This window comes from Poecile atricapillus, chromosome 1 (genome assembly GCF_030490865.1).
Source record: "Poecile atricapillus isolate bPoeAtr1 chromosome 1, bPoeAtr1.hap1, whole genome shotgun sequence".
NCBI classification, from domain to species: domain Eukaryota; kingdom Metazoa; phylum Chordata; class Aves; order Passeriformes; family Paridae; genus Poecile; species Poecile atricapillus.
The window spans coordinates 125,877,698-125,901,062 of NC_081249.1; the positions used below are offsets into that span (position 1 = coordinate 125,877,698).

Below are 23,365 nucleotides of genomic sequence, written 5' to 3' on the forward strand. Positions count from 1 at the left end.
ACATTTGTTTAACATGGAGGTAGAATCAGGTTGACTAGCCCACTAAACCCAGAGCCTACAGCTTTCTAGAATGAGTCAAGCTGGGATTAAGTATTTCTAGGTTAGAATTTTATTCTACAATTAAGCTACAGCAACTTCCTAGTGAAAGAGGAAGGTTTTACCATCCCCAGTTCTGACATTCCACTGTAATTCCCTGCTGCCTTCAGGATGATCGAGAGATCACAAAGTTCAAACTGCCACATAAAAATGATAAAAATCCCTCACCCAAATAAATACTAGCCATGCAAACCACATTTAAATGCCCAGACACCTTAACAAAGTTCACATAATATCACCAAGAGATGCCTTTTGATCCAACTTTAATATATACAACTACTTTATTGATACACAATTTGCTCAAATATATAAATGCCAAAAGGGACTGAACCCAAAGAATGAAAGCTTCCAGAAGTTTTGATCATAGCACTTGTTCTGCTGGAAAACAAAAACATTGAAATGACTCTTTCAGACCCAGTAACACATTTTTATTTACACTGCCAGGTCACTGTAGACATTGATAGCAATGCACTAGCTCCTGTCCTGTAGGGTTTTTTCTATTACCAGTAAATTCCATGGAATTTTTGAACACCAGCTTGGACGATATCCAACATAATAACACTTAGTTTCATTAGCAAAGTCTGGAGTGCTTTATTTTTCAAAGATTTGTTGACTGATCATTAAAATCTAATTATTTAGGAAAAAGCTATAAAATAGCACTTATATCTAATAAGAACTATTGCTTCAAGAAGATAAGCAGAGCTTATTTGCCCAAATTACATATTTATTCAACTCCAACCTTTTGGCCTTAGATTAGACTGTCTAGACTAATTCTGCAGACTACAGACAATTACTATTATCTTTAAGTTTGGAAAGTGTCATAACCAGAAGTGTCAGGAATGCTGAAATTACATTTGTGTAAGTGTTATTTAGCCATCTATTTTCATTTGCAAGGCTAATAATTACTAGCTTTGCCCCCAGATCCTCACCCAACTCAGTAAAACACATAGCAGTTATCCTGGAGCATGACAATTTTAAATGATAATTGAAATAATTGGTTGCCTACCCATGAAATAATGGACTCCTTCAAAGTGTGTTAATCATTCAGGAGCGCCAGCATCAGAGGCTACATGGTGCATATATTACAATGGTAAAATGTGCTGCAAAATTAATTAAAATAAAAACACACTGGGTAACTTTCCTTCAGAAAAGGGTGTCTCAACAGCTTGCAGGTGGCAAGCCGCCAACCAGAAATTCATGCTAAAAACTCCAACAGCAATAAAGCACTAAACACACACTTCTAACACATCAATATCTGAAGTTTTCCACACACCACAGTGACAGGGCATGAAAGCCACACCAAGCCAGGCTGAATAACCCAAGGGGTCCCATGCTGCAGGCCCAGCAGCGCAGCAGCCGGGCACACCCAGAGGTTTTTTTTGCACATCCATATCAGTCATCAATCACACTGTATTCTAAGATGAAAATGTGCTTTCCTCCACCTGAAACCATTTCTCAGAAGTTTGTGACTAAGCAGCAAACCCTCAGAAAGAAGGAGAATTTGCACTGGTCAATAGGTGGTTTTTTCCATGCGATCTGTACTTGCAGATTTGGCTGCTCTGAGCCTGGCCAGCACACGGGCTCCCACGGGGACCAGGGAGCAGAACAAAGCACTCCACTCACTCCCAAATCAGTAAAAAGCTCCATAACCTTCATGTCCCCCTCTGCCAAGCGGAGTTTTTCAAGAGATTCAAATTTCAGCACCTGATTTTTAACCCAGACACATCAAGGAGAAGCACTCAGAACCACAGTTTGGGATTTAGAGCCAAACAACAAAAAGCTGAAGAGCATTTTTTTATCGTGGCTCTAACATAAGGTGTCAGGTTAACCCACCTAATTGTGAGAGTGAAAAGGAAGGAAGGGGATCTCTTCCAAGGCAGGGCAGGCTGCGTAAGCCTTTTCACGCTCGGGACAGCGTGTTCAGGCCTTCCTGGCACACAAGCCTTTGTTTTGTCCGACTGCTTGGGCACGGTGTTCAACAGATGCAATTCTGACAGATGGGAAGAAAAAGAGCCCAGACTTAGCCATTCTAAACTGAACTTAGCACAGCAATGTGGTCACTCCACCTTTGGAGCCAGATGTGTTGTAGTAGAGTTGTTAGAAGAGTCAGGATGGAGAAATCCTACCCCATGTGAGCAGGGAGATACCCAACATGGATATTTCAGGGGTGCAGGCTGACCTGACATCATGATGTCAGAAAGCACAAGCACATTAAGCACATCTGTAGTCTCACAGATGTGGACACTACTGCTTCAGAAATAATTGTCCAAAATTACTATCACTATCCTCAAAATTCCAGGTTCCAGGAAGAACAAAAGCTTAGAAATCAAGTTCATAGGTGCAAGAGGCTGCAGTGCGGACTAGTGTAACTGAAACAAAGTTTCAGCTGGACAATCCACTTCAAAAAAAAAAGCAATACAGGGTATTTCCAATCACAGATACCAGGGAAGTACAATGCTTTCCTTTCCAACCTAATCAGTGCTTGCAGAGAAGTTTAATCTTAATGTCCTTGAAGAATGTCTTCATAGTCTCTCTCACTACCAGCAGCAGCAGATTTCAAGATCAAAGGTTATTACTCCTTCCCATCTGACAACAGCGTAATTCAGCCTGGTTTTCTCATCAAGTGGCTAAGGCACAGGACAGCCCATGAGGATTGTTTACAAAGCCTATGTAGCACTTCATTTCTGACTTTTCAGAAGCTAAGCCATGTCTACTGGAACTGCCACATTACAGGCAGACAGCTGAAGCTCTTAGAAGAAACACATGAGGTAAAAGAGAAAGTTTTATCCTAAATATAAATAAAAACAAGGAAACCCAAACCACCAGACTCATGTTTGGGAAGACAGAATTTATGGCTCCACTCCATGTTTTGCATTAGCATCCCACAAGACAACCCAAAAATGCTGTCCTGCAGCATCTCCAGACCCTGCACCTCAGTGGCACAAGGTTACTCAGTGAGATCACTTAAATCAGCACATTTGCAGAGTGACATATGAAGCTTATGTGCAGCCCTAGCATTGTCTGTGCACCTCCTTCAGAATCCACACTCGCTTATACTCAGCTGAAGAGTATCAAACGGGGTGGTACCTATTTTTCCTGAGTTGTTTTACAGTGTGCATCAGAATCAACATTAGAATCACAGAACAAGCAAGGGGCAGAAGCTTTCTGGGCAGAAGATGCATGGATGGCCATCCTTTTGTTCCACCAAGCGAGCACCACACACAGGCCCACCCCAGCAGCACGGCAGTTGCAAAACCAAATCGTTCACAACTGGAATATTCACTAGGGAGCTTGACAGAGGCAAGATGTTGCGTAGCACCATCCTCCCAATTAGTCAAGACTTTAAAAGCACAATGTGACCAATATTGTCACAACTCGCATATAGGGAAATGTGCACACAGCCCAATTCCAGGAACCAAAAGCTACTGAGTGGTTTGACCATTGCTGATCCTGACATGAGTACAATTTCATTGCACAGAACTGGTTATATGTACTGTCTTGCTAAATTAGCTTGTTAGCAGATCTACAGGGAAAAGGAAGAGAACCTAAAGCCCCAGTAAGCAGAATTAAAATGCTCTTAAGCAGTGCCAGAAATTCCAGCCTCAGCAACTTCAGATTTTGAAGTGTCAAATGGAAACACATTTATGTCCTCAAATTTTATTAAAAATGCTTTTACCCTCAGTAGTCGGTCTACATATTTAAGAAAGCAACGATTTCCATCTAAAAAAAACCCTTATTTACCAGCAAAACATTTGGTTGTACTAAAACCAACCACAGTGTTTCTTCCCCTTCGCCTGTGCACCTGCGGGTGTGGTACCACTCTTAGTCAGCATCACCCCGCTCACAGGGCAGGGAAACACGTAGAAATCTCAGAGGGAGTTTATTTTTTACTATGAAATATCACAGACACCACCTGGAATAGAAAAAGATAGCAATAACTAACATTACTTAATATCTATGGCATTGATGTTAATGAGGGATGAGAGCTGGATGAGGCACCTTGTGCCGTGGTCTGAGTAACATGGTTGTTATCGGTCAAAGGTTGGACCTGTTGATCTCAGAGGTCTTTTCCAGCCTAACTGATTCTGTGATTGTTAGATGAGTACTTCCCATGACTTTTTGAGTTGGAGGATCTATTCAGTTGGATGTCAATCCTGGCTTTTGTACTTTTAGAGCATGTATGTCTTAAAAGCAAGGATTCTTCTAGCTCAGTGAGAATGCAATTAACCCTGAACCACATGTTCTTATAACTAAAGCAAAAAAGCCAAACATCTGCTGTAAGAGACCCTTGTCATTCCATTAAAACCCAGAGACACAGCACGCTCAAGATGCATGTTGGGAGACCTGGTCTAATGTTAAGATCTACTTCATGCCACAAACTAGTTTTATGCGCAAACACCTACTTTCACGTTTCAAAAAGCCACATCTGTGACGAACCACATCAAGAAACTGCAAGCAAACATTCAGCTGAGGCACTACACAATCAAACACCACACACAGTCAACAAATGTTTTTACAGTATGGCCATTTATGGTAGCAGTAAAGAAGGCAAACAAAAGATTGGAGCAGTTTCACACTGAGCACCATGGCTTCCCATAGTGGAGCAGATTCTAAGTAACAGATTAAAATCACGATTTGTATCAAACACCACATCCACAGGCAATGCAACCTTATTTCACGAATTCACAGTTTGAGCTAGCAAGTATTTTCTAGAGTCACACAGACCTTAGCATCACTGAAAATCTGTTTGGTATTTTCCTCTCTAACAATCTATTTAGCAGTACATGAGAGCAAGTTCCAAAATAGCTCTCTACCCATGCGTGAGTGAAGTTCCTCCAAAGGGAAGAAGAGTTTAAAGATCAAATTAAGAGCAAACACTTCCCATTCAGAAGCACATGAATTGCTGAAGGGAAACAGTGCTTAATTTCCTTCCAGAGCTGGATGCTCAGGCTGAACCTGAGCTCCCCAGTGGAGACCTTTTCTCACGAAACAATGGGTATTGTAATTCCCTGTTTGAAGCACAAGTGCTCCATACACTGACCCAGCCACGCATGCTGTGACAGAGAGAGTCATTCTCCACCCTTGGTTCTGTCTTCTAAAGCTTGTAAACACAGCTTTCCTTAAGTAACTGGGCAAGCAGATTAATACAGCAAACAAATGCTCCTCCTACAGTACAGCAGCAAACCCTGTGAAAACTATTAAATGCATCTACAGAACATGAGAGCATCACGAGCATGCAAACCTCCACTGGATTAGAAACTTTCCACACTCTTCCCTCGCTTTTCACCTGATCCTCATATTAAAAACCTCTGGGACACCATCTATGCTGCAGGCACACAAATCCTGACGAGATGGTATCTCCACAGTATGGCCTTTGCTGGAATCCCAAGGCTTAGCAGACCAACCATCAATAGAAAGGAAAGACCTCTGGCTGAGGGATCTTGCTCTGTCACGTGCTTTGCTTCAGGGAAATGTCCCGTCCCAAACAGAAGAGGATAGAAGCACCATCAGACTACACACAATACATCTCAGCTCAGTTCAGGTAAACAAACTATTTTTCTCGTCCTTTTCCAAAACTGTAACTTTATGTGCTTATTTAAACAGACTTGAGCCCAGTTTTCTGTTGCCATTTCCTAAGAGCTAAATCTTTGGAGTCACCCAGGTAGGTCCACACAAACCTTCAAAAACAACTCTTCAAACAAATTTCACTTGAATAGAATAAATACTTCCCTCCCTCTCCTTCTACTCCTGTTCTGAATAAGACAATCTAGTGTTTTAGCAGGCTTTCAAGTTTTAAGGGAAAATAAGTAAGGCACATCACTAAAAATGCAAAGAATTTCTTTTTCTCCTACAGCATACTCACACTGACCAGTTTATCATCACCTCCTTATAAAGACTGGCAGGCTTTGGGATTTTTAGATTGTTGAAGGTGTGAACTTAAAAACTAAGGGTTCAAATTCAGCTACTTCAGTAACAGCAATAGTCAAGATTTGCTCCGGGGGTTTCCAGCAAGGTGATTTCCCTTCTGCCCCATGTGCACTCATTCTTACAAAGAATTTGCATAAGTTCTCAAATAAACTTGTTTTCTAAACCTACAAGCCAGCCTGCACAGAGCAGCCAAACCACATGATTTTTACTTCATTTGCATTAGAAGATACAGGCTGACTTCTCTATGCATTTTTCTTTTACAGACATCAGTTGAGGAGAAAAGCATTATTATCTGGAAAACACAGGTGCACATCAGAGGAATATAGGTCATGAAAAGCACTGGTAAATATATTGTCTAAACCATGTACAAGGATGATCAAAGGCATGGACAAGGGCTGATGAAAAATAATCTGATCATGCTAGTTGTATTTCTCCACTTAAGACAAGCAGGTTTCACTAGCAGCTGCTATCTCTCCCTCTGATTTTATGACTACCAACTTGTAACAAATCTTCAAGGAAGCTTCCTTCTTCAGGACAGACACTGTGAACAGCCATTGCCACAAAAGTAACTCTTAATTTGTTTATTACTAAAATATTTTGACTTTGAAAACCACATTAGACCAATTTCCTTTAGGCATATAGCAAGCTCAGAAAAGAGGGTACTTTTATGAATTCCACAAACAGCACTGAAAACATTTGATTTCTCCACAGTCTAGAACCAACTTACAAGGAAGATCCTTTTTGTGGCTGCTCTTACTTGCTTTTTAGGCTTCTCCAAAGCAATCCCTCCTTTCCTCACTTAATTTCTGGAGGCCATAATCCTGCACAGGCTGATTCTGGAGTGCAGAAGGGACAGCACAAGGCCTTGCTACCCCACACAAAGAGGAAGAAGAAAGCAATCCAAAAGCTTCTGCAGCATGAAATGCAGCAATTATAAAATCCACAAACAAAAACATTAGAAACAAACAATATTCAAGTTGTTCTCTCTACAAGCAAGTTCAGACTGACAGGAAATGAGAAGCTAACAAGTAAATTACCCAAGCCCAGTTGAGAACATGTACAGAAGCAGGGAACTCATATCAAACCAACCAGATTCACTACATGTCACAGTCCTTCTGTACTAACTCTTAACTCCAACCTCTGCTAACCTGCTACTAACATGTTAACAGTTTGTGAAAAAGGGGCTTTACCATACATCTAGTAAGGAAAAGAGCTTAAAACATCCTGCCCTGAAGGAAAGAACATACTCCATCACCCAAAGCCACTTGTTTTCATTAGGAAATTGATCTACAGAGCAACATCTAAATTCAAATTGCAACATGCAATGGTCTTCCCTGGTCTGACAGGCACACATAATAAAGTATTGCTTCAAATAAGTAGGGAACATCATTATTTGATTGCTTTCTTGAGCAAAGAACTCCTGCAAATTATTTCATTTAAAGGTATGAAGAGGCAGCAGTACAGCAAATGCCATCTTAAAATGTGTGAGCAGTATGCAAAGACCTTCAATTTGTTTACTTTCAGAAGGCAGCTTTAGAATGCACGGGGTTTAATCAGAGGGTTGTTTTTTGGTTTTTTTTGTTAGTTTAAAAAAAAAAAACCAAAAACCTTACTGCTATTTCCGCTCCCATATTCTACCAAGTAGAGATCTTGTGGTTAAGGCATTCAGTGAAGAGAAAACAGAGCGTGGAATGCACAGGCAGACAACCCTCTGCACCAAAAACCACAGGAAAGCACATTAGTTTCTCTCCATTTCTATAGATTAGAAACAGGTTCTTCAACTTCTTCACACTTAGAATAATGGACTATTCAGATTTGAAGTGATCACAGGTGAAGCCCCACAACAGGCAGTCCCTCAGTGGGGCAAGCAGAAGCCCTTCAGAAGCCCTTATCTTCTCCTAGCTTAACTTGAATGTAGCAGAGTGTGAACATCCCTCTGATCTCAGCCCTAGCACCAGACAGCCCTGCCAGCGTTTAACAGGCAGCAAAGCTGATCTTAGTTACAAAGACAGGCTGGATGCTACCAATTAAAGGCAAGTAGTTTCTCCTTTGAGCTTTCTTCCAGCATTAGAAAGTATTTTAATTTAAGTCATAAGTCTTAGAAGACTCATTTCCTGTGCATGTGTTAAACTCAACCTTTCATAATGACCAAAACTCAAAGCTGCCTGGAGGGACCGTATGTGTTACAAACATGTGGAACAGAATCAAAGCCCACTAAAGCATTGCTAGTTTTCATACATATACATATCTATATATATATATTTATGTATGTATTTTTTTTTTTTAACCAGGAAAGCAGAGTTATAACAAAGTCCTCTTCAAGTAAGTTTTGGCACTGACAGTCTACATGCTTCAGGTTTAGGAAATGACCGTCAGATCCTGAAGACATAAAAACAAATCTGGGGATATCTTCCCGGGAATGACAGTGACAGCCCACTGCAGGGAGAGCAGGCAGCAGTTCCTTTGCAAAAGCTCACACTTCAAAGCACAGGCTGGAAGCTGATAGAAGTCAGTGCTCCAATTTGGAGATGTTCTGTCAGCAATAACAGGACATGGGGTTTTGTCCAGGAGAATCAAGGAGCGCGAGTCCCCTTCCCTCTATCTATCATGTGTTTTCTGGACTGAGGAGAGACAATCCATTCAAGGAAGAAGTTACAAAAAGATGAATAACTAGGTGAATAGTGCTAGGCAGTCACAGTAGCATCTTGTAACTCCTAGCACAGGGGAAAAGCTGAGATACTTTTCAATTTCTCACGCTACTCAATTGGCATGGGATTAACTCACGTACAAAACAGCTACCTAAAGTACATGTGCTGCAGGGAGTTTTTTAAGTTTTAACATAAGCTGTTCAGCTGTTAGAAAACCCAGCCTCAATTATCTAGTCTGATGCAAGTGGCTGCAGTTTAAATTATTCATCTTCTGAAATCACCCTGAACAAATTCTTCCAGATCACCCCCTTCCCTCATGCAGGCAGGCATCCAGTATCTTTTTCAGGAGATCAGCTCAAGAGATGCAGGGCTTTTGTTTATTTTCTTCAAAGCATTTGTAAATGGAAGACATGCACAGAAGATAGAATTTCAAGGTGCAATTTTAGCTCTTAAACTACAAGAAAAAAAATTAGAAAAAAACAAAACAAAACTCAAACCTTGAGCAAAATCCCCAAATCAATTGGATTTTTAAACCTCAGTTTCAACAGACACCCAGATCAGCACAGACCAGATTATTTTCAAAATCTGCTCTAAGTGAACAATTTTATTATCAGTTTCCTTTTTTGGGAGAGGACCTCTGGCATGTCAGTAGAAATATTCAAGCCCTCCCACAAAACAAGTCAAAGCAGCTAAGGAGGAGGGGAAGCCACTATTAAAAATGTGTGGAATGTAACCTACACGGCAGAGGCAGATAATGGGACAAGGAAGTTGACTACTTCAGATCTGAGGCTCTTTTCCCATACAGTCCCACCAACAGAGACACTGGGCAACTTCAAATTTACAAACGCTAGTGAATTTTTCCACTTTTGTAGGATGTACTTGACTAAAAATAGTTAAACAGACAAAAATAATTTGTCAAAAGTTTCAGTTACCTGATAGACACTATATCCATTCCAATGGGTGCAAAAACTTCAAGACAGCTAAAGGAAAACATGTCTTTAGCTACTTCAAAAGCTGTGCTTGAAAGTGTCTTTTTTAAATTCAAAGAACTTGAGATGTCTGCAGTATTATATTTGAGTGTGCTGCTCCAGCAAGGCAGAAACAAAGCAGAAACTCTGTGTGAGACAAAACATTTTCTATAGTTAGTAGATTTAGGTCACAGATACAGGAATTCAGAAACGCTTCAGGTTTTAAACATCCTTGATGAAAGTAAAGCACTCTGTTTGAAACGTCTCCTTGCACTAAGTGATGTTCTCAGGACAGACCAAAGAGCAAACCCATCACTGGGCAGTCTCAGTGGTCTGAGATGTGCGGGCTCCTACAGCAGCTGGGTCAGCCAGAAGACCACAACACCTGAAAAACTTCAGAGCTGCCTTGACATTATCAGCTGAACCTGAAAGAAACCAACCCGCCTGCTCCATCAGCTGCTCTGACACGGTCTGACCCCCGAGACTTCAGCTGAACACCCTCTGCTCCCAGAGCAGGACTCGCTGGTCAGGATTACACACAGGGGCCATTTCACAACCCTCCCTGTGCCCTCTGCAAGAGCAGCAACCCCCCTTGGGTCTCAGCCTACCCCCAGAGCGGGTTAACCTCCCCCCATTGCACAAGGCTGCAGTTGTACACACATCATCTTCCGTGGTTAACCCGCTGCAGAAGCGGCTGCCTGTCCCACCCAGCCTGCCTGCACAAGGCCCTCACCATGGCTCTGCTGGTCCCCATGAGCTCCCCATGAGCTACAAAGAATTCTTCCAGTTCTACCTGGACACTTGTGATTCTGGGATTCTTCCTACAGCATCACCCTGAGGCTGATGCGGGATGACAGAGCAAGTTACAAACCATGTAATTGCCAGAAGCAGAAGCATCTTAAATTACATTACGACAGAAGGCCTGGTTTTTATGTAAAATTTAATGGTAAAATCATGCTCAAGAAGTTAGACAGAGCAGCCTGACTCCCTTCTGATAATTTCTTGATGATTCAGGAGTGCCCCCAGAGGATTAAAACTCCCGAATCCCAGGTATGGCATACAGCTTAAACACACAGTTTTTGCAGCAATCAAACCAGAAAAGAGCTTTATGGTTTAGCACTCCTTCAGTTGGTAGCATCACTTGTACAACATAAAATAATACTGTCCCAACAGCTGGAGAAGTAGTTAAACCGACTCTAAAGAGCTGGAAACCAAAGCTAAGTGGACAACAGCACTGTGGCTTGGTGACAGCCTGCTAAGAGCCAGCAATAAAAGCAGCAGGGCAGGATACTCAAAGTGGTTGGTCCACTGGATAGCACAGACAGAACAATTTATTTCTAGAAGCACGAAAACCCCACCACAAACGTCCCTCTCAAGGCCCCTACAAAGACAGAAATCAGATTATCTCCACAGTTTAACAGGTCTCCTTCAAATACTCTCAGATGGTAAGACAAGGCACAGCTGCTTAACTTTGCTGATGTGCTAAGAAGGATTTTGGCCTCACAGGCTCACTTTCAAATTGGAGGGTCTGGAAAATGTTTATCATGGCATACACCCATCAGAAAAAAGCTTCAGAATTTGGTCCAACACTACAGGAGTGGTGCTGAGCACAGGAGGATATCACCTCCCTCCACTGTATTTTGAGAATTCCCATTCTTTCCATTCAGGATGCAAACCTGCTTCACAAGGAGGGGGAACGTCAGTTCAAGGAAAAATCAAAGTATGGGAAATCAAGGTGACACAGCACGTATGGGCACATCTTGGAAAGCTCTCAGGACGTGGTCAAGTTTCAGTAACATAGTTGGGGGTCTGAGAGGAGGCAGGAGAATAGGATGCAAAGGCAAAGATGCTGTGTTTTCTGGAGGACTTCAAAGACAAGCTGCTAGGAAAAAAAAAACATAAGCAGCAACTGAAATTGCAAGGCAAAGTTAAAATATACTCATTATTGCATTCTCAGTAATACTGGGTCATGCAAAGCCAGAATCCATTTAAATACATCACCATTACTTTATTGGGTTTTGCTAATGAAGGCTTGTTAGAGTGAGCTACTAGAGGAAAACACTGTATGCACATATACAAGTACATTATAGACTGGTACCTTTCTACATGATCATAAAGCACCTTCTTAAAGGGAGGGAGAAACACAGAAATATTATGAACACACAGTTAAGTAACTCCCTACCTCAAGCAGTGCATATTACTGTAATCCCACTTATTTTCCCTGCATAGAACAAGTCCAATATAACAGAAGAAATTTAGTAGATCATTTTTCTACCCGAAGATGCCAGATTTTTCACACAGATTTATCACTGGCATCCTACCATTTCATGGTCTACTTACCACACATGAAGCAAAACACTCAGATTTTCTTGCAGGTTTATGGATTTATGTCTGCTTAAATGAGGAATACTGAAGATGCTCTTCAATATGAGCTGGGTTGTTAGCTTTGTCAGGAAAACTCAAAATGGTAACGAGAGTGATTTTACAAATTTCTTTTCCTAGGAAATATAACTGGTGACTCAACATATTATATCACTACAGTTACAGAATACCCTGAACAGGACTGGAAAAACAATTTGCTGGTAAGTTGTGTGGAAGCTCAAGTTTATTTTCTGGCTTAGAAGACTTGAGGAAAGTGACACATTTGATAGTTATTAATGTGTGTGCCCACAGCTAATCTGCTGAGAAATAATGCTTCTCCTAGGCCCCCTGAATAAAGATTTTTGTGGAGTACTTTGCTTGTGAGTGTTACACTAATTTTTTTTCTTCAGCTGCACCATTTTTATGTGTCAGTGCTAACATCTAGTTAATTATTAAAGCAACGCTGGTCCCAGCAGCCAGCACTTTATGCTATCTTTAATGGTGCCCTTCTGCATACATTCCTATCGCCTGAACTCATTCCTATCTGGATTCACCAAAAACTCCACTTCACTTTCTGCTCACAGCCGAGAAGCTGGTGCAGGGCTGGTTAAATGAGCTCGACTGCCAGATGAAGTTGTTTGCAGAGCTGCACAGTGAACCAGACAGGGTAACTGATCCCGGGTAAAAACATTCCCTGGTTATTTTTAACTCCGAGGGCTTGCGGAGTTTCGGTGCACTGGAGGGAGTAAATAGCTGTAATGGCAAACTGCTGTGGCAGCAGGGGGACCTTCTGAACATTTTTCCTTACTTGTAGTACTAGCTTATCAAATTAAACCCTCAATTACAGCAAAGCCCTGTTTCTTCAGGCTTGAAGAACAAAAACATTTCCCCAGCCTTGTGCCTGCCCACTGTCAGTCCCTTCTAAAAAGCAAACAATCAACTTGCCCTCGCTTTCAAGGCCCTCCAGTTCCCCATCTGCACCAGCACAGCTCTCGTGGTCACATATGCAGCCCTCTCTTGCCAACTGCAGTTCTGGGGAGCTCCACACAAGCCTCTTCCAGAGGCACCTTCTCCTCTTCAGTCTCTTTGTGAGATTTAGCACATGTGTATGTTACAGAGATTCACCGTGAGCTCCATCATCCAACAGGATCTCCCCCTGTAAGCAGAGTCTGTGGCATTTCCCCATGCAATGGAGAAGTGCACACAGTCTTCCTCAGTAGCCCTCACTCAGTCAGGTTTGAGACTCTGTCCAAGTTCTCCATCTCCTTTCCCATTCCAGCAGCAGATTAGAATCCCTGATCTCGCTGCAACAACAGCCCTTGCACACAATGCTTGATTAGTCTCAAGATCAAGCACTTCAAACGTGAATATGTGACCCTCTTTAGCTTAACCATGAACAGTCCATGACACAGCAGTCCAGCCAATCCTCTTAAAAACACCCTAGTAAAAGCAAGCAATCTACAAAAAAGTAATTTCAACCTCACCAAAGCTCCATCCAGAAGCACCACTGTGTACCATGAGCTTCACACGCTGGGATGTAACTAGCTTAAGTATACGCATGGTGAAAAAAAGTAAGAAAAGGCAAAGCAAACATCCCTTGTTTGCTATCTCCTTTAAGTAATTAAGCTCTAAAGAGAGGAAAGATCTGTTCCCATTAAGTGCCCTACAGGCTATCCCAAACCCAGGCTGCAACCACACTTGAGACATGAGACAGAACATACAAAATAGCAAAGAAGAGAAGATAAAAAAGAGACAAGAAGAAAAGTTGTTCACTCAGAGCACGTCTTCATAAAGAAGGATACAGTTCAGGATGAACAGAAAGGGCCTCACTCACTGCCCAGACAGAAATCATTCACTTGGGATCTAACTAGAAGTTTGTAGTAGCAGGCTACCACTGCTGTCTCTCAGAATTTCAAAACAGAACTCCAGCAGCTTTGTACGACAAACCCCTTGCAGGCCAGCATTGCCTAAGTGCATTATTTGCAATTAAACTTTTCAATCTGGCTCCCTCCTACTCCTCACAGTAAGAGTTTGTCTTGGTTGTTCAAAGTTACATCCAGAAGTCTTTGGACGTGTCCTGTGCAGAACAACAAGTTTAAAAAAAAATAAAATAAAAAGTGCCAATTACAGACATGATCTCTGTTTTAATGTTGATTTTACATACTTCTTGAACTAGAACAAGAAGTGGTGCATTGATCTGGTTCCATTTTCCTTTAACAGTGCCTTGTGACCATAACTGAAGATGAGACTACCAAACCGGCGCAGTTAAGCCACCTGAATTGTTGGAACAAAGGGAGAAGTTCTCTGCTTGTGTCACACCAGTCTAGACCTGCAGACTGACTAATTTGGGAAGGTCTGCAGCAAACCTAGCTTCCTACCAGCCAGCCAGAAGTCTGCAGCATTCCACTTCACGAAGCTGGTATTTATCTTTGGATACCTCAAGGAGTTCAGTCACAACATTTCCAGTGCCGGGAATGCTCTCGGTAAGTGCGAACAGGTTGCACAAGGTATAAAAACACGAGCCATTTAGGCCTTTCCAAACTCTTGGAATATAAGGGCCCTACTTATAAGAGCCACCCTCCACCACCACTACTGAGCCCTGGAATTCAGAGCTCCAGCCAAAACCAGAGGCAGGAGCCTCTCCCTCTAGTACGGGAAGGAGGCGCAGGGCTGGAGGCCAGCGGCTGCCTATTCATCCCCGGGAGGGCAAAGGGCATGCCAGGCACTAATCTGGGAAACTGTGCCAGCACTCCTTGTGCAAGTGGCAGTAGGGGACGACCTGATAACCAAAAGGTACGTCAATATTTACTCGCTATACAAGCAACCGCTGCTAGGAGCTAAGGCACAGAAAGGCGCTTTCGGACTGCCACGTGGGTTAAATTATCCCACAGGAATTTCACTTTGGAAAAGGATTTGTAAATCGCTCAAAACCAGAACGGTGAGTATCTCAAAACTTAAGCCCTTTTTTCATGCCAGCTTTTGAACCCAGCTCAGCTCTACCCGGCGAGCGCACCAGTGCAAGGCGTGACTGCTGGCTAACAGGATTCAATGTGCCACTGCTGGCCGTGCTGGAACACTCAGACACAGCCTGAGGTTTCCTGCTTGCCTGCAAGGCAAGCCTGAAGTCACCTACCGCGTTCCCAGGCTGTAGATCTGTAGACTTTTGCTTGGTAGCAGTGCTGCAGGAAGCGAGGAGCCGAGCGGTTCAAGTTTCACAAGAGGGGCGACAAGCAGCCCTTATTATTCCAGGTGACTGCATCACAACTCCTTTGTTTTGATTAGGGTTTTTATTTCCCACCTTTAACCTCTACAGATGTCGACAATCAGTTGCTCCTAAACTGTATTTTGTCACCTCAAGTTACGGTAAGGAGGCCCCAGCTTTATCTCAGTGTGAGCATACCAGTCCCAGCGTAGCCCTGCGTGAATCCGCAGCCTGGAATCCCTGGCATTTAATTCCTTTAATTTGCTTGTGCGCTTACTCCAAGAGCATTTTTTGACGGTCAGAGAGGGTTAGTCAGACTATCCAGAAACTGTGGAGGGATTTGCACATCCCAAGCCCAGCACAGGGAACTGGGGCACCAAGACATCAGGGTCTGTCAAACACCCAGCACGCCGGCTCGAACACCAGCTGCACGTTCAGTTGTTGCTTTTCAATCTACTTTACTACTCTATTTTGGAGCTTGGAATTCATATATAGAGCATAAAATTCAGAACAAGCCATTTTGTTGCCCAACAGCTATTTCAGAGATAAAAGACACTTTGAGATAACCCACCTTTGGGTTTATTGCTAGTTAATGAGAACAGTCTTGTAAAAGCAGCAGCTCGGAAAAGGAAAGGGAAAAAGGGAAAAAAGCCTGAACAACTGCTCACCCATCCATCTGCAAGTCATATGCCTGCTTTCAGACAAAGTGTCTGATACTAAAATTCAAGAGTCAAAAATCTACATCCAACTCATTTAACTCACTAGTGAGTGGAACCGTAAGCTCAGCTCCAATCAGAATTTGTTACAGACACTTTAAGAGCAGTAGGAAAAGTATTTTCTTTTACAAACTTGGCAGTAAGATTTGAGCTTGTAAATACAGCATGAAATCAGTAAACAAACAAAAAAAAAGTCCCAAACACTGAAGCCCTACACAGATTTTGTATTGTGTTAAGTGTTTTAGCAGTTTCAAACATGTGCATGCACTACCACAGGTAACATTAAGCTGACTGACAAACTGAGCTCAACCTAGCCACACTGAATTACATCCATTCAATACCATCTCAAGGGTCTAGGGACATTTATTAACTGATACATTCATACAAGTCACCCAAGCCTACTCAGTATGCAAAACTATACAAGTCATTGTCACAAAACAAAAGGCATAGTTTTACAAAAAGGAAGAAACCACCAGGACAAATAAATTTATCAATTCTGATCAAAAGTAGACAGTATTTTGCACAGCAGGCTTGAAAGAATACAATATGAGTGGCTTTCTTGCTGCATACTGCTAAAACTAGCTATGTATCATTCGGTTTTGCAAAAAAAAAACCAAAAAGAACATGAAGTAAATGGCAACTGCAGGATAAAAAAAAAATAAAAAAATCAGAGGGTGATTAGGTAGTTGCTAGGCTGTATTCCCTTTGAGCAAGGAAACCTGAATATTACAAAGGGCTGAGTTACAAGGGAATGTGGGGTATTTTGTGACAGACCTCTGCATGACAGCTGGAGGAAAGCTATTGTGGCAACAGCTGTGCGCTCTGCACAGCTCATACTCCCAAATACCTCAGCCTGCTAAGAGGCCAGTTAACTGGCTGCAATGCATTTTAAAAGTTTTCTGCCTCTTGGGATGTGAGCATGATGGATTATTTGTGTATGTTTTCAATAACAGAAGGAATGCTTAGTTCTACCACTTAGACTTTTACAAAATGCTGTGGTGTAATGCTGAGCTATCATTCACTGCTGCTTTCCTGGAGTTTGTAGCTGCAACATCCCATTAACTCCCCTCCACAATTAAAACATCTTCACTTCCTGTCTTACCAGTGCACAGGCTTGACAGCAGTAAGTTCATCTATCATATCCTGATTTAAAGGAAATGATCTGATATTTCCAGGATGATATCCTGGCCCACCAACAGCAATATCGAGCTGCCTTTACCCCCCTAGAGGAAGAATTTTGAGGAACACACTGCTCCATCTAACCACTGAAAGCTCTGATCTGCTAATTTGTGCTCCAAAGTTACGCCAAGGTGTCAGATGAGTGTCTGAGAGGCGAGCCCAAGAGCACAGGCAGCTGTACACAAGTGACCAGTTACACCTCACTTACTCCTGCTCGGCACTAATGAGCACAGAGACTAATGAACTCGGGGCACCAAGGAGCTTCCATGGTACGAGACGGGTTTGCTGACACTCAGCCTCCTCACAAACACACTGCTGTTCCAGGCACAGCAATCATCAGGAACTGATACTCTCACACACACAGGGCAGCGAGCACAGGAGCACTGTGCACTGCCACAAGCTCAGCCACTGCTACTCCTGCAGGAACAAATGCTCTGTGCTTTCCCACCATCATCTGAACGAGGCAGGGAAGGATGGGCTGTGCAGAGATCCCAGAAAGCTGGCAGAAGAAAGAAGATTAACTGGTTCTTCTTACATCCTCACTTTCTCATGTCTCCCTTTGTTTTATCTGAAATCAAGGAAGAGTTTTCCCATTTTCAAATATGAATCTCCTGTTTTCTTTCAAAGATACAACGTAAATTGTGGCACATGCTTCCTCATGATATCCTGTCACCACAAGTCTTATTTACTGGAAAAAAATCACGACTGAAGTAAAAGCAACAGCTGTACTCGAGTACGAATTTACTGAAAATTGAAAAAGAAAGCAAAGCCAAGTGTAGAAATATTTGCTAGTATCAGTAAGTAAAAAAAAAGCTTTCCTTTTTAAGCTTCAAAACTCAGTTGGTGACAGCCTTATTTTAAACACACGCAGTAAAGAAGCAAAAAAAGAATTTAAATCCTCCATTGACATCAAGCTCTGTCATGCAGCAAAAGCTAGTACTGATCCACGTTTTAGTGAAGGCCACTACATGTTTGTCACTTAATCCTAAGAAATTCCAAAAATGAAGCACGTGACTTGCTTGTAATCGATTTTAAAACAACTTGGAGCAGTCTCTGTGCAGCCTTAAAAGACAAACGAGGTATTTGGCAGTACACTTGCCTTACAGAAACTACCCAGGTGCCTGCATGGCAAAGCACACACTTGATAACATCACAGCTTCAAGAGCTCAGGAAGACGCTGTGGGATATAAATAGTACACCAAGCCTCATCTCTTATTGTCCAAAACCACACAGCAAGCACGGAAACAACACAAAACCCTTCTCCAGCTACCTGAGATACTGCCCAGATCTTTATTTCCCAGCTATTTTTCTTTGGTTTTCTTTCAGGTTGTTTGGGGTTTTTTAAGGCTGAATTTTCTGCTAAACTTCACTTTGCAGTGACAAGATTTTATCTCAGGATAAAGCTGCCGAGAGGGCAAGAAGATGGAGATAACTTAATGCAAACTGACAATAAGTTGTTTTGAAGAATTCACCCTCAATGCATCAGCTTAACACCATGGTGCTGTTCCCTCAACACTCTTTCAAAGTGAACCATTTATTTTTCTGCTGTTAATTTGAAAGGATCCTTACATGTGACAAAACAGACACAGGTTCCTCATTTGCTGAAAGACAAGTGTCAGTCACAGCACTTGACCAAAAATTTATATTTATATGTAATTTAAGCTCAAACTTTTAGATTAAAGAATTCATTTCTACAAGTACTCAAATATTGAGGCTATCCAGTACTCAGCAGAACCTTGCTGCTCTTAAAAAAGGTGACCATACAAAGGCATCAAGTGTGAACTTCCCCTTTTTTCCTCCTTAAATCTTTAGTATAAATTACAGCACTTTTGCTGCTTAGATAGTTATCCCAAAGCCCTGAAAGCTGCTATGGAATGCAGAAATCCCTTCAGCAACATTTCCCAAGACAGCAGCATCTCAGGACTGAAGCCATATCCAGCTGCACGCATTACTGCCACAGCAAGACACAGCAACACCACCTAAAGCAGCAGAGCCGTGCTGGAGTCAATGGCACCCCAAACCAGCTGCAGAAAACCGAGGGTTTCATTATCTCCATATGCAAGCAATGAGGAATTCAGTCCTGACAGAGAGGACTGCAGTTATTCCAGCCCCATCACCTTCAAACAGACCAACCAGCCAGTATTTTACCTAAAACTGACCAGCCATCTACACACCTGACAAACGACACCTGAACATTACACCTCGAAAAACACCATTCAAACTAAACTAGTTCCAAAGAACCAATTCTCCCAAAGCAACCCCTCTTTTAATGTTCTGTACAACACTGGACCTTATAAGCATTTGGGTATCCAGAACTTACCCAAAAATTCAAAGTGCTGTTTTCTATGTAGTTACTTAGTCTAGGCTGCAGAGATTAGATTCTTAACAGAGCAGTTGAGCTGATGAACACACGGATGCACGTGTGAGTGAAAAAAACCACTGAAATAAAGAAATAGTCTATTTGCTCTCAGATCACCTGTTCTAACAAAATATTAGTTGAGAACATCATTGCCCCAAGCATTAAAAGACAAGTGTGTCCCCGCTGTCAAGCAGCCCGTCTGAGGGGAAGGTAGAGCATTACCGCCTCTCCTCAGTGGAATAAAAGAAAACAAACAAGAAGCCATGCTCTCCAGATTTGCTGCTCTGCCGTCAGCAACAGCAGCAAGCACAACGCAAGTAGCTGTCTCCTCCTACCACCATAAACAGAGGTAGAAACGCTAACAGCAACAGGGCAGCGGATGAAAAAAAGTAAAGGAGGTACGGCTGAATTCGTGGCGAAACAGTAAAAAGGGATCTTCCTCGTAACACTGACACGCACCCTTTGTATCGCCTACTGGGGCGTGTTTTTTTACTGAAAATGAATAGACGAAAAAGTTCAATTGTCCACAAGTGGCAGGATCAACAGCAGGCGCTCGGAGGGGCGGTGGGCGCTGGTCGGTCCCGGCTGGCACGGCGTGCCCCGCCGCAAACACCGCTCCTCCCGGGGGGAGCTGCGGGAGCTTCCTGGCCCCTTGCCGGGCCAGCACAAGATGCTCAGCCCGGGGCAGCTATTTCGGAGCCGGACGCCGAGTGTCAGCGCTCCCCGGCCGCGCCTGCCGCTTCCCGGGCGGAGCGCGGGGCCGGACCCCGCCCGCGACACCGAAGCCGCCGGTCCCAAGCGCGGCGGCGGCCCCGGAGCCCAGCGCGCCCGGCCAGCGAACCCCACCCCGCCGGCGCCGCCCGCCTCTTCCCGCCCTCCGGAGCCTTCCCGGGGGCTCGCACCAGCCCGACCGCCGCCGCCCCGAGCCCCTCAAGGTCACGCCGCCGCCTCCCCGCCCCGGGCTTCCCGCTGCCCCGCCGGCAGCATCCCAGGGCGCCGCCGGGAGCTGCCGCCCGCCGCGCCGGCTCCAGCCCCGGCCCCCCCGCGCCGGGCAGCGCCCAGGCCCCGGCGGGCGGAGCGCTTCCCCCCGGGCGCCGCGGCCCCTCACCTGGATGAACTGGATGGTGAGCGCCGACTTGCCCACGCCGCCGCCGCCCACCACCACCAGCCGGTACTTCTCCTGCCCCGGGCCGTCCCTGCAGCCCGCGGCCATGGGGGAGCCGAGCGGGGCGATCGCGGCAGCGCCGCCGCGGGGTCCGACGCCTGCCTCCCTCGCTTGGCGCTCTCCTCCCGGTGCCGCCGGAGCTGAGCAGCCGCAGGCCCGGCAGCAGCAGCGGCAGCAGCAGCAGCGCCCGCCCCGCCGTGCGGCAGCGCCGAGCGGAGCGCGCAGCACCGCCCGCCCCCGCAGCCAGGGCGCCGCGGCACTAATGGCCGCCGGGGGCGGGGCCCGCTCCCCGCCATGCTAATGAGGGGCGGGATCCTTATCTGCATGCAAATGAGGGGCGGGACCCCGCGGCGCTAATGGCGGGCGGGGCATCCCTTATCTGCATGCTAATGAGGGTGGGGTATGCGCGAGCCGCGGCACAAGCGGCCGCCGGGGGGCGGGGCCGCGCTCATCGCCATGTTAATGAGCTCATGCATATGCATGAGGGGTGCCCGCCCCGCGGCACCGCCACGCCGCCGTGTTTGTGTCCCCTCGGCCCCCCCCGAGTGTCCCCTCGGCCCCCCCGGCAGACAGCGAGCCGCTGTAATTACCCGGAGGTAATTAGCGATGTCCTCATGGGCTTTGGTGGGGCGCCGGTCTGAGTGCCTCATCAACATTAATGAGGCTCTGGATGCCCACGGGATGGGGAGGGAGCTGTCGGTGACCCTGCCTGCAGATGCAGAGCCAAGGCGCAGAGAGGTTTGAAACCAAAGCGTCGCTAATGTCGCTTCCCACCGAGAGGGAAAAATGGGAAAAAGTCGTAGCGACTAAAGCCCTCCACCATTATTCGTCAGGTTTCCTTGTGACCACGCAGGTGAATGGGTTTCTCACTCATCTGGGCCATCCTCTCCTCCGAGTGTCAGCCACCGCTGGGTGTCACAGCCCCGTATTCATCCCCTCCTGTCAGAGCACTCTGGTTTCGGTGCGTGGTGAATTCACGCTCCGCATCTCCACCATCTCGGCTGGGGACAGGTTGCTGTGATCTTCCAGTGGTGTCCTGCCCCTTTGGGTTATATCTTACTGCACACCCAGCACTCCCATGGTCGTAATACAACAGAATGTTGTAGAAGCAGAAGTTTTGCGGTTAGACCAACTTTCAGGGAATTCTTTCTTCCTTTCCTTTTTGTGAAGGTACAAAGCAACGAGCCCACGTATGTCTAATTCTACACACGGGCACAGAATGCCAGAGTTATCGTGCTCCTGAAGGGCATAATCACATCAGCAACACTCCTGTTGTTCCTCCTTCCCTACAAACAAAACTCCAGAAGCAGTGCACGCATGGAATCGTGGCTGAAGGGACCTGACCTGTACCACGCTGGAGCTGTGTGGGGAGGCAGGGACAGCAATCCGTGCTGCCTGCTGCTTATTCACCCAAAAAACCCAGACTTTGAAGGCATTTCAGCTCTGCACCGAGTGAGGGGAGGGTGCCACAGGAAATGCAGGAGCATCCTTCCCTGCACAGACCCGGCACAGCACTGACTGCCCGGTGCAGTAACTAACAGAGATGCACAGAGGAATTACAGCTTGTGGAGCTAATTAAGAACTATCATATATACACATGGGGGAAAATCCACGATGTAGTTTAATCTTAATTCCGTTATTACGCAATTTGTCATGCTGAGCTTCGCAATTCTTTAACTGAATTTCTCTGCTTAAAACTCCAAAACTTTAAAACCAAGAACAACATCCTGCAAGACCCATTCTGTCTCTAGGGAGAAGTGTCCGACGCTGAGGAAACAAACTGATATTTTGTGAGTTAGTGGTGTAAGTGTATGAGAAGGAGATACTTTGTCCCCGGGATTCACAACAGTATTTTGGAAGAGGAATGCCAGCGCTCAGGCTCGGTTTCCTCGGTATTCTCCAGCAGTGATAAACTGCTTTTTCACATCCGTTTCCTTATTGCTCATGCCAATCAGAAATAAGGAACAACTCCACAGGAGAGAATACGTAGCCTAATATTTTCCAGTTCGGAAAAAAGATAAGTGAGAGGGAGATAAAAGAGAGGTCTGTAAATTCCTAAGCAGCACAGGGAAGTTGAACAGAGAAAGCCTCAAAATAGGAGAGCTAAGGAACACCCAGTGATAGTAGGAAGAAACAAGTTTAAACAAACAAAAAAGGATGAAAAAGGATACTGTTTTCCACAGACACTATCAATGACACTGTGGAAATCTCTACCACAAGGGGCTGTGGAAAAAGAAACTGCATGTGAGTGACAAAAGGTTAGACTAAGCCACAGAGCAGAAAGCAGCAGAAAGCAGCTACTGAGCACAGGGACCAGGGATGCAGTTTTGACTCGGGAAGTCCCTAAAGCACTGGCAGCCTGCAGGCAGCTTGGCTAAACAAAGAACCCAGTTTATTCCCACATGTCCTGGTTCTGGTGCTCCCTCACCTACAAATCCGTTACTGGCCACTGCAAGGATCAGGGACCCATGCAAGTGTTAATCCAGCAGGACAAGTCTCCTAATTCTTAATTGCGTTCTCTAGCCTAAGAAAAATCAAAAGTACAGACTGTGAGGAAGTGAAGCTGTGGTTAATTTATCAAGTATTGAGTGTTTTTTAATCAAAATACAGCTACAATCTCACAGTTGGCCATTAGTACAGTAACCACTAAACTCCACTGCCAGGAATGGCAGTGACTTGAAAAGCAGATTTTAAGTGAGTTTTAAGTACATGCTAATCTCCATGCAAACTATTGGAATAGGAT

The 23,365-nt window shown here is 44.6% G+C and overlaps 1 protein-coding gene across 1 annotated transcript in view; it reads right to left on the reverse strand.

Moving 5' to 3' along the window:
- The window catches only part of RRAS2 (RAS related 2), a 42,481-nt gene extending 21,573 nt beyond the window's left edge, over nucleotides 1-20,908 (reverse strand). The window contains exon 1 of the mRNA XM_058844280.1: nucleotides 20,566-20,908. Within this exon, the coding sequence (XP_058700263.1) occupies nucleotides 20,566-20,670 (105 nt within the window). The 5' untranslated portion in view covers nucleotides 20,671-20,908. The remainder of the gene's footprint in view (nucleotides 1-20,565) is intronic.
- Nucleotides 20,909-23,365: the final 2,457 nt, after the last annotated feature.